Raw genomic sequence first — 18,048 nt, 5'->3', positions numbered from 1 at the left:
ACTGGCCTTCTGCAGACTTTCTCTGACTGGGGGGGCAAGCAGGTGGTGGGAGATACTTGGCACCTCAGATATTAGCTCTGGGGAATTGACAGAGGTTGTTTGAAGCCATGTATGAAGAAGGATTCTTTACCCAAACCGAGCAAAAACTGTGATCAATTAGCAAAGTGTGCTGTAGGTAGGGAACCTGGGGGTGCAGATGGCCAGTCCCATGACACATTACTCATGCTTGATCTATGGAAGCAGAGCACATCACAGGCTGCACATCACAGGAGCCTTAGGTGTTGTCATGGAAACAGCAGCACATTCACCAAAAATTCACCCATCTGGTTCTGTACACTCAGGGATCAATCCGTATCCCTAAGATTTAGAGAAGTACACTCATGCTAAGCCTGTGACCCTGTTTCCCTGCCTGCCTGAGATTGTACTGTTATACTCAGTTACCAAGTCAGAATCTGAGACCTGAAATGGTAGCTGTTAGACCCAACCAAGTTGTCTTAGTGACTTTCTCATTACTGAGGCAAGTTACAGGACAAAAGCTTTATTTTAGCTCACTATAGAGGTATCAGTCCATAGCTGTCTGGCTTCAAGGCACGGTGGCATGGCGAGGAGGAACAGTACACGATAGGAAGCGGGCAGGCAGGAAGCAGCAGCTGTGAGCCTCTTCATCTTTTTTCTATCTAGGCTCAAGCCTATCGGTTAGTGCTACCCACACCCAGGTGGGGGGTTCTGATTTCAGAAAACCCATTCAGCCACACGCAGAGCTGCGCTAAACCAATCAGCAGACTAATCCAGTATCTCCGCACTCATGTCATGATCCAGTCACTCTCAAAAGCCCATCTATGAGTGCATGAGGCTTTGGAGGGATAAATAAGCCACAATAGAAGTCCTTTTCCCATCTCAGACCACTCTGTACCTTGCCCTTGAGCCCCAGGTGGAAGCCATGGTTCATGGCTTCCATGGTTCTTCATCTTCCTGCATACCTGGCTGATAGCTAGCGGGTTCCACAGCATGGGGATGGGGAGAGGGCATTCTGCTGTTTCCTTCCTGGAGGAGTAGGCCTCAGGCTGTCACAGAGCCAGGAACTGGTGAGACCTTAGCCTTGTCTCCCTCTGCAAGGGCTTGTCTAAGAGCGCTGACTCCTGAAAGTTCCTTTCTGTTAAATGCTGGTACAATAGTGGCCGAATAAGAGGTCTGGGGTAGGCTGACCCTCTTCCTGTCTGTACATTGCTATCTTGTGGGTCCTTTCCAGATGCCAGCCGCAATGACTGACGCAGGCCAGTGGGTAAAGACCTGATCATTGAATGAATGTGGGGAAATTCTGGGGCCCATTTCAGCATCAGAGCATCCTATGATACCTGAAAACACAATAAAGGAATGCCACCAACAAGTATACACACACTAATGTGATGAAATATGTCTGTTCCTTGAAAACCAAAAATTAGCAAAACGTCCAGGATGAATTAAATTACCCAAATTATCCTATAGCTATTTTAAAAGTTGATTTTGTATTTAAAATCTTTTATATGGTTTAACTAGAAAATTTTACCAAACACTTCGTAAGAAAATAACACCTGTTCTGCAAAATAGAAGAGTGGGGGACATTTGCCAATTGATTTGATGAGAGCAACACACAGGATCCTGTGCCATGGTGGTTGTGAGTGGCCCACAAGTGCTATGTGTTAAAGATGCGGCCCCAGGTGGCACTGTTGGGAGGTGGGGGACCTTTGAGAAGTGGGGCCTCAGGAAAGACCCTTAAGTAACTGCTCTTGAGGGGACTATGGGACTCTGGTCTCTTCTTCTTTCTCTCCTTTTTTAGCTTTCTTTTTTTTTTTTTTTTGTCTTTTTCCTTTTTATCGGTACCAGGGATCGAACTCACGACTGCCTGCTTGCAAGGCAGGCGCTTAGGCCGCTGAGCTAAACCTCCATCCCCATGGTTCTTTTTTTTTTCCTTTTTTTGCTTTCTGATGGAAGTGGTTTTCTCTGGCACGTGTTTTGCCATGGTGTGCTGCCCTCACCAGAAGCCCAAAGAAATGAGGCCACTTAACATTGGTCTGGAATCTTCAGAACTATGTTCCAAAAGAAACCTTTTCTTTTTATAAGTTAACACCTCAGATATTTTGTTATAGTGGCAGAAAGATAACTAACACACTTTGATACCAAGGCCAGACAAAGTGTAAAAATAAAAAACTATAAGCCCACATACCCCATAAACAGAGAAGCCCAAAACATTATCAACAAAATATTAGCAAATCTAACTTAGCAGTACATACTAAATATAAGATATATATTATATATTACACACACACACACACACACACACACACACACACACACACCCATGACTAAATGGGCTTTATATCAGGAAAGTAGTTTTTTTTTTTATTTAAAGAGAAAAAAACAGAAAAAAAGGGTAGAAATAATACAGAATTTCAGAAACATAAACAGTAAGAAATCACTAGTTGATAAGTTACATATTGTCATCTTAGAAATAGTTGTTCAAGTTACAAAATTAAAGCATACAAAGTGATATTCAAATAATGACACTGAAAACAGTTCCGCTCAATGATCCAACAAAAACTTAGTAATATAGTTATCAGTCCTATACACTTGTTTTTTTTATCTTTTTTTTTTTTTTATTTAAGAGGAAAAAGAGAAAAACACAAAACAAACCAAAGCGGTGTAAGGGTACACGTAATACAGAACTACAACAAAACAAAACAAAACAAAACAAAACAAAACAAAACAAACAAACAAGTGTTTTTTTAATCTTAAAGAGGGTAATATTAAATATGTCAAAAACAGAAGAAAACAGTTCATAAAGAAACAATTTAAAGAAACGCAGATTTCAAAGCAAGTCCACTGGAGATCTTCACTGTTTATCTTATTGTCTCTAGTTTTCTTCCAAATAGTTGTCCCCATCTTTACACACATTGAATACATACTGAATATTACAGAACTAGTCAGATCATTACAGAATGATGAAGGCTTTTTAGGTCTTCAAGATCTGACATTGGAGAAGTCAATAATGACTACCATAATGTCTCTCATTCTCTTTGTAGTAGCTGTCCTTATCTTTACGTATGCTGAAACTGAACATAAGAGACTAGACTAATATCACTCTGAACAGTGAATAATAGTATTGCTAGATTTTATATCATAATGCTACAGGATCAGCATTGGGTTTCTTAGTGTCTCCTCTTCTTCAAAGTATCTGTTCATTGCATCATGTATTATATAATCTGTTCCCATAAATAGTTTAGAAATTCTTCCCATGTGTGAATCTCTACATGTATATCTATCCTTTCTGTATTTTAGGGAAAAACAGATCAAAATAAGACAACAAAACAAATTCCTAGAAAAACATGAACTGAAAAAGACATGTAAGATCATAATATTAGGTAATCTACAGTAGTTACTATGCTTTCTCTTGTTATTTTAAATAGAATTGTCCACATCATCAGGTATTATATAGTTAAGCATAGCATTACATAGCTATTTTTATAAAAACATAACTTTGAAGGCATTGTAGGACTTTAAAGCAGTTAATAATCAAAACTGGAATGGATATCTTTTACATCTTGTCATCTTCAGAGTAGTTGCCTCTACTCTTAGACTTGATACTATCAAGCATACCAAATTTGAATCAGTCAAGGCAAAATAGGGTCTAACAAACCAGCTTCAAATAAGATCAGTCATAGTGAGACAATGTAAGAAATACAGGGTTTCAGTTTAATAGGAAATTAAGGCTAGTTTAACCTGCTGCATGTTTTGGGTTAGCTGTCTGTGCCCTCAAATCTCGTATGAGTAGACAGACTGGAACAAAATATAATCAAACCAAACAAAGCAATAACACTTCTGTGGCTTTTAAATTCGGACACACTTTTAACAATGTCCTCTGCCTTCCTTTTTTAGGCAATTCCTCACCTTTCCCCTTCTCAGGATGCTTTGTATATTTTGGGTCCCACTAGCTCCTTTAGTTTTTAGGCTAGGGGTCAATCTTTTATTTATCTGAGTGTTGCTGAACCTTTTTACCCCTGAGCTTAATCTTGAGCTATACTCCTTTACTTGCTAAAGCCACAAAGATTTTTCTTCCTTCCAGGTGTGTAGTTCTACACCCCACAAAAGTGTCATAACTTTCCAACCTATCTGCGGCTGCTGGACGAGTTGTCCCTATTTCTCTCTGGTTTCCTGACACATATAGCATTGTTTTCTCATCTTTGACCCTCAGTTTATTAACCCTCTTTCAGGTTGAGTGTATTTCCTATTCAAAACATCTCAATGGATCCTGCCTCCTAATCTACTCTGGCTGTGTTTCTTTTTTGTTAGTGTATCAGGGCTATCTATATTAAAGATTATAGCTTACCATCTCTGCATCATCTCTGCTATTCTATTCTTCTGTTATTATTTGTCCACTTTGTTCCTGCATTCCACTGTCTGCCTCATTCATTGAGGTCTCTCTGCCACTGTTGCTGGAATCCTGGTATTTTTTCCTCTCTCTCTGGAATGTCTTTCAGTATTTTTTGTAGGGTTGAGGTGGTGGCCATGAACTCCCACAGTTCTTCCTTGTTTGGGAAATATCTTGTTTCTCCATTAATTTTGAGAGAGAGTTTTTCTGGGTACATTAGTCTTGGTTGGAAGTTATTTTCTTTCAGGGCTTGGACTATTTCCCCCCAGGCTCTTCTTGATTTGAGAGTTTGTGTTGATAAGTCTGTCGTTATTTTGATGATTTGTCCTTTGTAGGTGATCTGCTTCTTTTCTCTGGCCACTTTTAATATTCTGTTCTTGTGGTGGATTTCTGGAATCTTGATTATTATATGTCTGAGGGTAGATCTGCTTTGGTTGTAGGTGGCTGGAGCTCTGTATGCCTCCTTTATCTGGATATCATTTCTTTTTCCTATGCTTGGGAATTTTTCCTTAATTATATCTGTGAGTAGTCTTTGTAGTTACTCCTGCTTCTTCATTCACATTTTTTATTCTTAAGTTATAAATCCTCTTGTCATCTTTTAGTCTTTGAATTGTTTCTCCCTGGTTCCTTGTTATTTTTAAGAGATCTTTTCTTTCATGATCACATATCATAAATCTCTTTTCAAGTTTCAAAAGGCTAACTGTAGTTTCTGTCAAGCCATTTTGCCAGCTTTCAATGGAATTTTTAATTTCCTGGTTAATCTCTTTTGATCTGTTTCATGTATTCTAGATTTTATTTATATTCTTCATCAAAGGTTTCTCTTCCTTTTCTGAGTTCTTCTGTTCTTCCATCTGTGTTCTCTTGGGAGTTGCTTATTATTTCTTTTTTTTAAAATTTTTTTAAATTTTGGGGCTGGGGATTTAGCTCAGCGGCATAAGCGCCTGCCTTGTAAGCAGGCCGTCATGAGTTCGATCCCTGGTACTGATAACAAGGAAAAAGACCAAAAAAAAATTTTTTTTTCAATTTTATTTTGAAAGTTGTAAAATACAACAGAACAAGACAGAATAAAGCCAACTAAGATCGTAGTGAAATTGTTACAGAACTTCACAGCAGGGGATAACAGTAATAGGTATCATAGTATATTTCATTATCTTTACAATAGTTGTTCTTCCAATCACATATATCAAAATAAAATGAAATACAGAACATTATAGAACTTATAAAAAATCAATATTGAATAAAGCAGTACCATTAATCAGAATAGAGCAAAACAGTAATAAAAATATTTGCTTTCAAAGAGATGGTAGAAGGAAATCCCCCGGGGCTGGGGATATAGCTCAGTGGCATAAGCTCCTGCCTTGTAAGCAGGCGGATCGTGAGTTCGATCCCCGGTACCGATAAAAATGAAAAAGACAAGGGGTCTGGGGATTTAGCTCAGCGGCATAAGCGCCTGCCTTGCAAGCAGGCAGTCATGAGTTCAATCCCTGGTACCGATAAAAACAAAAAAGACAAAAAAAAAAAAAAAGAAAAGAAAAGAAGGAAATCCCCCTTATTTGCTATGGTCAACCTCCCAGGAGATGCTCAGATTTCTGGTTCCCATTTGCTAACAGGGGGAACAGGAAAGGGGAGCAGGGGAAGTGGGATGTTTGACTCTAGGCCGTGTACCATAGGTTCACTATTGCTTAGCAGCGAGGCAGGTTGGTTGGTTTCCCAGCTTTGTAAGTTCCAACATGGTGTGAATCTCAGAAGACACTGGTGGTTCTCCCCCTAGAAGGGTCATAGTCTGCCACACTACAGCCACTTACCAGGGAGGGAAGCTGGTGTGTCCTGGGGGTCTCTGGTGTGTCTGGGAATCTCTGGCCCTCTCTCTATTGCTTAGGGTCTTTCCAAAGTGTGCTGACTGGGGTTTTGCTACCCTCCCCAAATTGCTGAGGTACACGCAGGGAAGCAGGGATGGTGCAGGCTAGCCTTAAGCCTCTGAGCCTGTCGACCCGCAATTTCCTTCAGCAACTTAGGTTGTACCTTGTGGACATCACAGAGTCATGACCTTTTCGTCCCTGGCTATTGGGTGCCCACCAGAGGCGTAGCTCAGCCCCAGTAGAGCCCACTAGTCCTTTCTGTGCCAGGGGCAGCCAACTGATGCCACAACAGTGCCAGGCTCTGCCCAACTCCAAGGTGTCCTCCAGCCAGCGACAGTAGCCGCAGGACCCAGTCCCCAGCATTCACCGGGAATCAATACAGTTTTTCCTCTTGACTCCACTCCATGCTATGCCGCATCTTCCTGCCAAGGGCTGGGGACTCAACAATTTCTGTTATTCGTGGCCGTGGCTTCAGCTCAATCTCCGAATCGCCTGACTCCATGGCACTCCCAGTACAGCGTAGATGGGTCTCAGTGAGCACACAGGGCTCCAGCCCTCCACTCGCGTTTTTCCTTCCTCTGCAGAGGTAGATTCTAGCTTGATGTGGTTTTTCCATGTCTAGATCATCATTCTGCCTCTTCAGAAAACTGCACGGCACCCGGCTTTGGCGCCCAGGCACATGGTCCTCTCCATGGCCTCCTCCAGCGTGGGGCCCTGGGACCCAATTTCCAGTACTCACTGAGAGCCAATCAGGAAAGTAGTTTTAATATTTGGAAATCAATCATTGTAACTCATATTCTCAATTTAATTAATTAATTAATTTTTGAGGCAGGGTCTCACCCTGGAGTTAAGCCTGGCCTTAAATTCACTATACAGTTCAGGCTGGTCTTGAACTTGCAGCACTCTTCCTGCCTCAGCCTCCCAAGTGCAGCCTATCATATCATCAATGTAGGGTTTTTTTTTTTCTTTTTTTGGTACCAGGGATCAAACTCAGGACTCACGCTTGTCAGTCGAACACTTATGCCGCTGAGCTAAATCCCCAGCCCTGATATCATCAATTTAAAAGGGATAAATAACTAGGTCATCAATTGAAGTATGTATGTATTTGACAGCATTTAAATGTTAGCTTTCCCCTCCTTTGGGTGCTGGGGATGGAATCCAGGGCCTCATATATGCTCAGCACGCACTCTACAACTGAGCTATGTCTCCACCCTCAACATTCAATATCCCTTCATATTAAAAACTGTCAGCAAATTAGGACAGAAGGGAACTTCTTAACCTGATAAAGATCATTTACAAAAATCATCCAGCTCATATCCTACTTAATGATAAAAGAGCAAGAACAAATACATTTTCTCTTATACATGCTGTTTACTGGCAGTCCTAGTCAGAAAAAAAAATAAAGATACACAAATTGGAAACAAGGAAATAAAACTACTCCTATCCACAAGCAACATGATTGTTTATGTAGAAAATCTCAAGGAATTTACAAAACAAAACAAGTCTAGACTAGACAAGAGAACTAAATAAAGTTTCAGGAACAAATTTTCACACTGTCAAAACATAATTCTATATAATAACAGTGAGCGGCTGGAAACTTAAAGAAAAATAATATTTACTATACTTCCATAAATTCTTAGTGGTAAATCGAATAATATACAAGGAATCTACAGATGGAAAACTATGAGAAATTGTTGGAAGAAGCAAAAAAACCACTTAAATAAATGGATAAACACAATGTGTTCATGAATTGGAAGACTCAATATAGTAAAGATAGCAATCATCACCAAAGTGACCTCTAAATTTAATATAATCAGAATTTCAGAAGGATGTTTATAGATTCAGACAATATGATTATAAAGCTAACATGGAAAGTCAAAATAATAGAATAACTAAAACACTTTGGAAAAAGAAGAGTGAAGCTCTTCTACTGGTAACTGGTTTTAAGACTTACTGTATTGGGCTGGGGATTTAGCTCAGCGGCATAAGCGCCTGCCTTGCAAGCAGATAGTCGTGAGTTCGATCCCTGGTACCGATAAAAATGAAAAAGACAAAAAAAAAAAAAAAAGACTTACTGTATTACAAAGTTATAGAAATAATTAAAACTGTAGTCCTGGTGGAGTTCACCAGTATTACCAGTAGATTGTCCAGTGAAATAGACTAGTTTAAAGATAGATTCATACAACAAAGGCAATCAATTATTATTATTTTTTTAATTAAAAAATTTTTTTTATCAGTACCAGGGATCAAACTCACGACTGCCTGCTTGTAAGGCAGGCGCTTATGCTACTGAGCTAAATCCCCAGCCCCCAGGCAATCAATTTTTAATGAAAACACAAAGGGATTTCAATAGGAAAAGCATAGTCTTTCCAGTAATTTGTTAGAACAATTGGAAATTCATTTGCAAAAGAGAAATGAACCTCAATGGAATCCTAATACTATATTCAAAAACTAATTCAAAATGGATAACTTAAACATAGATATGCATGTAAAATATATAAATATAAAAATTTACCAGATAATATAGGAGAAAATCTTTATTATCTTTAGACAAAGAGTCTGCAAAAGAAAAAAATATATATACGTATTAGACATTTGTGAAAGATACTGTTAAGAGCATGAAAATATAAGCCAGATTTAGGAGATGTTATAAATCATATATTTAATAGAGTTTGTATCTACAATCTGCGAAGAACTCTCAAGAATCCTCAATAATTGTGATGATTAATTTATGCATCATTTTGACTGTGCTAGGGGATTCCCAGATAGCCAGTAGAAATTGAGTTTTGGTTGTGTCTGCGTGAATGTTTCTGGATGAGATTAACATTTTAATTGTTAGGCTGAGCTACAGACATTGCCCTCAGCAGTCTGGGTGGGCATCACATAATACAGAACAAGAATGTGGAGAAAGGATAAATTCACTATGGCTGAACGATGACATACATTTCCTCCTGGGGATTTATGAATTCTCCAGCCCTTGTGTTTTGTGTTTTTGGTTTTATTTTTTGAGACAGAGTCTCGCTATGTAGTTCAGGCTGACCTGGATTCACAGCAACTCATGGACCTCAACTCACGGCAGTCTTCCTGCTTCAGCCTCCCAAGTGTTGGGATTACAGGCATATGCCACCACCTCAGGCTAGGCTTTGGATTTTAGGATTTATACCAAAGACTTTTATAGAGTCCTATGCTATCCTTCTCTTGACATGTCCCTTTAAGTGTGGCATTATATTGTAAAATAATTATTTCCAATTGAAATTTAGGTGACTGCTTTTCAATATTTTAGATAAGTAACTCCAGAACTATGGAAAGTTTCCTTGTATTTGTACAGAAATCTGAGAAAAAGTTGATGCTAGAATTATATAGTTTTGAGTTCAGCAAAGAATCTCATGAGATCTGTGTGGGAAAAGATAGCTTCTAATTTTAGCTTTTGATAATTCAGGAAGAGGTAGAGAAATTTGACATTACTTTGAGTAAGAATTATTTGTCATTATGATGACTGAACCAGAATACTGCACCAGTTTTACTTCTTAGCGCTGATTTGCCCTTTAAGTATAGGTTTAGTTCTTTAAGAAATATGAAGACAGCAGAGGCAGCTAATTTAAAATAGTGCCATTCAGTGTTAAATGCTAATTGGAAGCAGTTTTTCTCATTCAGAAAAATCTTAATCTTGACTCTGAACTTCAAAGTTTGCAATGACACCTTATCACTGCGGAGCCATGGAGCTGCTGTATGTTAAGCAAGTCAGCTTCTGATAGATATGCACAGAACTGAGGAGAATGGCTATATTAGCATGCCAAGGGAAATTCACCATTGACACTGGCTCAATAACACAGTAGATTCCACCTAGTACCCAACAATGAGTACAATGGGTAACTGTAGCTTTAAGCACCGTGCAGTTTCATGAGCTTTGTAAGATTATTCGGTTACCCCTTTTTCTACCTCAGCTGTATTTTTACTACTATCAGATTTATCTTGGCAGATTCCATTTCAAGTAGTAGTGAATTAAATTTTTGTCACCTTAGACAAATATTCTGCATGCATTTGTTTTTTGCACACTTTTTATAGAGTTTAATTCTTTTCTTTTTCCTTTCCTACTTCTTTCTTTCTACCTTTTTTCTTTTCCTTTCCTTTTTTTAATTTTCTATTACCTTAAATTTTATTAATTTTCTATTACCTGACATTTTCTTCTTTAATAAACAACAGCTAGGTTATATTGATACCTCTATCAACTGATTAGGAGCTAATGGATGGTTTACCTTTTTTAAATTTGCCCCTCCCGTCCTTCGATCTGAGTAGCTTATTCACATGGAAAGGCTAATAATGTTAAGTTTGTTTTTTTCTGGGGACATTCCTTCAGCTGCTGCAATCAGACCAATTAATTAATCTGTTATTGGTAACAGCTTTCCCTGCTTTGCTGGCAAATGAGCAACTTGGATATCATTTTGGTTGCAGGGTTATTTCCATATTTTAGGTTTTGTAATGAAATGTTGCTGTGGTGAGACACACCATTGAAAATGTCTTTTATGATCTTTATTCTCTTGTGAGCTAAAAATATTGTGGACTGCTTAATCTTGTAATTATATACTATCGTATTCTTTCAGTATTGCTTTAGTGTCATTGCATAATGATAGTATTTTGCCTTTTTGTTCTTTTTTTAGTACTGAATATTGAACCCAAGGCTTCACGCTGACCTACATTCTCAGTCCTTTTTTTATTTTTTATTTTGGGACAGGGTCTTTCTAAGTTGCTATATGGCCCAGGCCAGACTTGAATTTGTGATCCTCCTGCCCCAACCTCCCAGAATTCTGGGATTACAGGCATGTATCACTCACTCCTGGCTTGCCATTGTCTTGAAAGTATAGCATTTGGGGCTGGGGATTTAGCTCAGCGGGATAAGCACCTACCTTGCAAGCAGGCGGTTGTGAGTTTGATCCCTGGTACCGATTAAAGAAAAAGAAAATGTAACACTTAAAGCCTGCTTTCTTCTTTTCTTATTTTGACATGATAGGCGTGTACTGGAACTAAGCAATAGATCACAGAAGAGCAATGCATCTGGTACAGAAAACATAGATCTTATGGTTTCCACTGAGTAGGAGTGAGAAGTAAGGAGTGCCATGTATGATCTCTGACACAGCTATTTAACTCAGTCACTGTAGTGCAAATGTGGTTATAAAGAAAATGTAAATCATAAGCATAATAAAACTTCATGGACACAGAAATTTGAATTTCATGTGTTATTAAATATTACTATTCTGCTTTTTTTCAACCACTGAAAAATAAAAACCATTCTTTGCAGCCCCCAAACAAGCAGTGGGCTGGATTTTGTTTATGGACTGTAGAATGCCAATTCATGCTCTCAGGCAATACTCACTTCAGGTTTGGTGCCCAGTCTGTAGTGGGTATGTGCTTAGGAGCCACTATGAGCAAGTGGTAGTGGATCTGTTACTCTATCTGGTTATCCACATGGGCATTTGTGTGTTCTGTGCCTGCAAGTTCAGGTTCTGTCTGTCAGATTCTAGGGAGGGAAGGTGTATGGCAGGGATCACAGAAAGAGACCCATTAAATTTAAAGCTATGGCTGTGACCTGATTCATTTATTATTATTATTATTTGCTAAGAGATGTACAAGTAATGGAAAGAGTCACCAGACTGGTGGCCCAGTGGACTGTGATTGTTAAGGGAAGGGGAGCTGCTGCTGGAGTGACTCCTGCATCACGTTGCCTGGGGGCAATGGCAGATGAACTCACGCAGCAATCCCTGTTAGTGGATAAACCCAAACAGCCGTTGTCGTGGATCCTTTTGAAATCGTGCAACAAAGTCCTTCTCCTCTCAAAGAATTGGACATGACAAGTCAAAAACAGTGTCAAAAGCTTATTTGAAAATGAGGGGTGAAGGGATAAGGTAAGAATTGGCTGTGCAGAGTGAACTTGGGCTGAACAAAGCAGGGTAGGTGAGAAAGAGGAAAAATAAAAGTGCACCCTGGGAATGGGGGCTCCAGGGTGGGATACTGGGGAGAGTGGCCATAGTGAGTGGCATCCTGAAAATCATCTGGGGCAGCCCTGGGTCTTGTAATTTCCAGGTCCTGCCCACTTCTCCAGCCAGCTTTGCTGTACCCTACCTCCTATCAGAGAGAGGCACTAAGCTGATGCAGGTCTCCCAGGCCTGGCCAACATTTTCACCTTCAAATGGGTGCCTCAGGTACTTGCCTGCCCCACGCAGCATAGTCTACCATTTACCCACTTTCCTCCTCCTTCCCCTCACACCCCATTAACTTCACTCCATCAGGCTCCTTGGCCTCACACAGCTCCTTCCTCTTCCCTGTAGCCTCCCTATAGAACACACAGGTGCTCCCAACTCACCCCACCCAAACGCACACCTCAGTGACCCCTAGGGCTGCAACTCTGAGGGAGGCCCAGGCCTCACCGTATCCAGTTGGGTCCTCAGAGCCTGGGTGCAGGCAGAGATGGATCCCTACTTGGGCAGTAGCTAAGCCCTACCCATCTGATGGTGACCTCAAAGCCCTCAGAGGCAGAGAAAGATAGAAAAATGCTTAAACCCACTTGAGCCTGTGACAGTCTGGGGACCTTCATGAGAATTTTTGGCCTGTGTGTCCAGGTCTCTCAGGGTCCTGAAACTGGCTGGCTTGCAGACAGGCCAGACACAGGGCTTAGCCACAGAAAGGGAGTTTGCCCTAACACTATCCTTATTGGGGATGATCATTTTTTTCTTCCTTACCTTTTGGGGTAATGCTTTTATAACACATGTATATAAATATGCCCTTATATTTGGGTCACTATTCTTCATCTTGATTTTTTTTTTTTTTTGGTCTTTTTCGTTTTTATCGATACCAGGGATTAAACTCACGACTGCCTGCTTGCAAGGCAGGCGCTTATGCCGCTGAGCTAAATCCCCAGCCCCTTCTTCATCTTGATTTGTTTCATCATTAAATTCATATACCTTCTATGTTATTATGCAGAGAACAAACTCATTCTAACTGTATTTGAGTTACCATTATTTAAATGAACTAAAATACATTTAATGAATACTAGTCAGCTAAAGAGTATCTTTATACAGCCTGCCTTGCAAGTGTGTGGTCGTGAGTTCAATTCCTGGTACCGATAAAAACGAAAAAGACAAAAAAAAAAAAAAAAAAAACACAAGAGTATCTTTATAGGATAAAAATACATGTTAAGACTCATGCATATGTAGAATCTATAAACAGTTTATGAGAACTGATCTTATGACACATGATGAAATGAACAGATACTTTGAAGAAAAAGAGACACTAAAATACCCAGATCCTGGAGTATCATAATGTGAAACCCAGCAATAGTATTATTCTTTGTTCAGAGGGATATTAGCCTGCTTGCATTTATTCTATCTCAACATAATTGAAGATATGGATAACTGCATGTATGTTTAAATGTATAGGATTGATAACCATATTTCTAAGTTTTTGTTGGATAGTTGAACAGAACTGATTGCAATCTCACTGTTTGAACCCCCACTTTATATGCTCCACTTTAGTATCGTGAATAACTATTTGTAAGAGGACAATCTGTAATCATCAACTAGTGATTTCTTATTGTTTATTTTTTCTTTGAAATTATGTATTATTTCTACCTGTTTTTTGTTTTGTTTAGTCTTTTTTTTAAAATTAAATTTAAAAAAAAGATACCACTATACCCAGTGCTGATCACGGAGTGTCATGATGTGAAATCCAGCAACACTATTATTCTTTGTTCAGAATGATTTTAACCTGCTTTAGTTTAATCTAAACATAAATGAAGATATGGATAACTGCATGTATATTTAAGTGTATAGGATGGACAACCATGTTACTAAGTTTTCACTGGATAGTTGAACAGAACTGTTTGCAGTCTCGCTGTTTGAATTCCTACTTTACATGTTCCATTTTTGTATATTGAACAACTATTTGTAAAACGACAATAGGTAAACATCAACTAGTGATTTCTTATTGTTTATTTTTTTCTCTGAATGTATGTATTATTTCTACCTATTTTCTGTTTTGTTTAGTCTTTCTTTAAATAAAATTTAAAAAAAAGAGGATCCTTATAAACTTCTGTGTCAATTGGTGAGTGTCTTAGATGATGTAGTCATTCTGGTAGAAAAATAAGGACAGTCTTCTGAGTTTTTCTTAGAAGGGACTCAACTATTGGCCGCCATCCTGGAACCTGTGTCATAGGTACTTTTATGACATCATCGGTCTCTTCCCCTTACTCTTCTTGTTGGAACTGGAGCTGGAAGAGTGCAGACTGGAGGGTGATGGAACCATCTAGCCCCTAACCATGGGTAATGTAGTAGACTACAGATCTGCAGGGATTTGGCTATCAGGGTCAGAGTATTCTTGTAAAAGATATTTGCTTAAACATTCTGAGAGAGTAGCCTAAGTTTCCCACAGTTACATTGGCAGGTGCTTTTCCTCCATGTCTGGAATCCCAGAAAGGACCTGGAAGCCAAGTCTGTGGTTAGCTTGGCGCCATAGTAAAGAGAGCACCCTTATCTTAACCCCTCCAACTGTAATACAGAAGGACACCAAAGCTCGTTGAAGATAATGAGGAATTCCCATTGCTAGACCAGAGCCTGAAGGAGCAAAACAGAGCAGAGGGATTGACTCCCCCAGCCTCAACCTCTCCTCCACTGCTTTGTGGGTAGGCGGGTCTGTGCTCTGCCCCAGGAACAGACTTGACTGTGACCTCTCTGACTCTTGTGGTCCACAGGAGTGACTTAGAGGACTGTGAGTGATCATCAGCAATTGATTGTCCAAAGAGGCACTTTAAGAAGTGAGAGGGGCACTTGCCTTCACCCTTGTGTACTGGGCGTGGTATAAGCCCAGGGCGTCCCAGGCAGACTGGAGTGAACGGTTGTGGTACACAGAGCTGGGATGAACAGGGATTGACTCCTCCTTTGGTGTCCTTGCCCCTGTTTCCCTCTTAGGCAGATTTGGGCCTGGCTGAGAAAAGGAGGCAAACAATGTGAGCCTAGACCATGTGGGGCTGGGAGTTGCAAGTGTGGGTTGCTCTTGGAGTGAAAGGCCTGGGGTGTGGGAAGCCCAGGTGCAAAATGTGTGTGTTAAATTTATTTTTTGCTTATATTTTTAATTAAGGGGAAACTAAATTAAAAAATAACAGGATATATTATAGTAACTTTTTTGTTTTCCTATTAACCTGATTTGAACCTCAGTATTGCTCTCCCCATCTTGTTCTGACTGACTTTACTCTATTCTGTTTTGTTTGATAGTATCAAGTTTGAGGGTATAGGCAACCACTTTGAAGGCAATCAGATTTACTATGATGCCCATTATGGTTTGACTATTATCTTCTTTTGAAGTCCTGTAAGGTCTCCAATGTAGGTTTTATTGGTCTTGTTCTGTACTGTTTTGTTCAATTCTATTATACCTGATGATATAGGCAACTCTTTTTAAGATAGCAAGAGGCATAATGGTAACCATTTTTGATCACCTGATATTCTGTTTTTGCATCATGTACTATGTCCATCCTTCTAACTGACTCTGTTTTGCTTTGTCACATTTTTTTTTTCTCTTCAGAAAAAAAAAAGTTATAAGAATTGTGGAAGTAATAAAACCCAAAAAGTGTAATTGTTATTGTAAAAAAGAGGGGAAAAGAAAGTGGTCTAAAGGATATAACTGCATGTATATTTAAGTGTGTAGGATAGAAAACCATATAACTGAGTTTTTGTTGGACCATTGAACAGAACTGTCTGCAATCTCACTGCATGAATGTCCACTTTGTATGCTTTAATTTTGTAATTTGGACAACTGTTTCTAAGATGACAATATGTAATCTATTAACTAGTGATTTCTTACTGTATAGTTTTTTTTCTTGGAATTCTGTATTACTTGTACCCTTTTACTGCTATGTTTTTTTTTTCTCTTTAAATAAAAAAAATGTGTTAGCGTGTGTTCATGTGTGTTTGTACCAATGCGTTGGTAACATGGGTGAGATGGAGGAATCTTTTACTGCTTGGGTGAGCTAGAAGGAGCAGTGGCTTGCAAGTTTAACCTGGGGTGAGGAGGGGCAAAAGATGCCAGCTGCCCCGCAGGTGGGAGGGCTGTCAGGTGGAGGTGGTCCTGCCCAAGAGAAACCTGAGGCTCTTTTTAGCTCTAAATCATGATGCTCTTGTTATAAATGGCCAAGTCAGACTGGAAAATTGGGTGCAGTAGCTAGGGCAAGTATAGCCCAGCTTTACAGATAGGAACACTGAGGGCCAGGGTTCAGGGTGTCGGGTTTCTGTCCACTAAACAGAGAATAGCAGAGGCAGGACACCTGCATGGTCTCCTAGGTCCAGCTGTGCTCACCCAGAGTTCCTAAACTTCTGACGATTGTCACTGTTGGTACAGGACCCCTTCCTGACATTTTCTGAGTCTTTTGTGTGTAAAAATTCTGCTTTCTCTTCCAAGGCCCCAAAGAGATGACAAGAGAGACTGCTACTGTGTTTATCCAGGCCTGGTGGCGGGGCACTCTGCTGCGGCGGACACTGCTGCACGCAGCCCTCAGGGTTTGGATCATTCAGTGCTGGTGGAGGCAGCTAAGAGCAAGGCAGCTGGAGAAGAGGCGGTGGATGGCGCTGGAGTTCTACGCACGCAGAGAATGGGCAGCCGTCAAGCTGCAGTCCTGGATCCGCATGTGGCGCATCCGCCTGCCATACTGTCGCTTGTTAAACGCTGTCCGCATCATTCAGGTCTACTGGCGCTGGCACAATTGCCATTCACGTGGCTTTATTCAGGGCGAGTACGAACTCAAAGAAAGCCAATTGAATATTCAGCTAGAAATCTCTCTGGGCTCACAGGCTTGTAAGGTGCACCAATGTATACCCCTTCCATTAAAAGAATGACCAGGTCTGCTACATCTGTGTTCCTAGTTCTCTTTATCAGACATATTTCCAAGAGGTCATTGCTGAAACCAGTGGCAGCAGATACATCTCACAAGTCAGCTCTATGGAGTCAACAGGGCTGTCTGAGGTCACTCATGGAGGAGGATTCTGAGAGCCCAGGGGCTGAATAAGTGGATGGTGACTGATGAGCAGTGTCTGCCACAGTGGGAGATTTAGGATGTCGTGGCTGCCTGGTGACCAGCTCCAGGAAGACTGTGTGAATGGTGTCCCGTGTAGTAACATGAAACCTGAGCCATCCTTCGCTTTTTTTATACAAGTTTTAAATTTATTTAAAAAATCATGGAAAATATACGTAACATATGATTTACCAGTTTTTTTTTTTTCTTCTTGGTACCAGGGATTGAACTCAAGACCTCTCTGCTTGCCACGCAGACACTTATGCCACTGAGCTAAATTCCCAGTCTGGTTTACCAGTTTAATTTTTTGAAGTGTAAGTGTTCAATGGCACTAAGTACATGTGTGGTTATCACCACATCCATCCCAGAACTTTTTCATCTTACAGAACAGAAACCTTGTACTCATTAAACAATGAACTTCTATTTCTCCCAGTAGCCCCTGAAAACTACAAATTCTAATTTCTGTCTCTATGAATTGGAGTACTCTAGGCTCCTTGTCTTATTGATTGATTGATTGGAGAATAAAACCCATCAATACAAAACAGAATCGGGCCAACCAAAACAAAGCAGTGAAAGTGGTACAGAACCTCAAAACAGGACAACAGCCATCAGCAGTGGTCACCATAACATAGTGGTCCATTCCCTCAGACTCAGTAAACTCGGACAAAGCAGAATAAAAGCAATCAAAACAGCATCGAATAAAACAAATCAATAAATCAGAACAAAACAGCGAG

The 18,048-nt window shown here is 40.0% G+C and overlaps 1 protein-coding gene across 1 annotated transcript; it reads left to right on the top strand.

Annotated features, from left to right (window-relative positions):
• Nucleotides 1-14,484: 14,484 nt before the first annotated feature.
• Nucleotides 14,485-17,138, top strand: LOC100713492 (IQ domain-containing protein F5). Its single transcript, XM_063247940.1, has 2 exons — nt 14,485-14,576; nt 16,705-17,138. The coding sequence occupies exons 1-2, from the start codon at nt 14,573-14,575 to the stop codon at nt 17,136-17,138; spliced, it is 438 nt and encodes a 145-aa protein (XP_063104010.1). The 5' UTR covers nt 14,485-14,572.
• The last annotated feature ends 910 nt before the right edge of the window (nt 17,139-18,048 follow it).

This window comes from Cavia porcellus, unplaced genomic scaffold (genome assembly GCF_034190915.1).
Source record: "Cavia porcellus strain 051 isolate PalLab524CR breed Dunkin Hartley unplaced genomic scaffold, mCavPor4.1 scaffold_5, whole genome shotgun sequence".
Taxonomy (NCBI): domain Eukaryota; kingdom Metazoa; phylum Chordata; class Mammalia; order Rodentia; family Caviidae; genus Cavia; species Cavia porcellus.
Note: the sequence above shows the minus strand (reverse complement) of the source record. Positions and strands in the feature narration are given on the sequence as shown.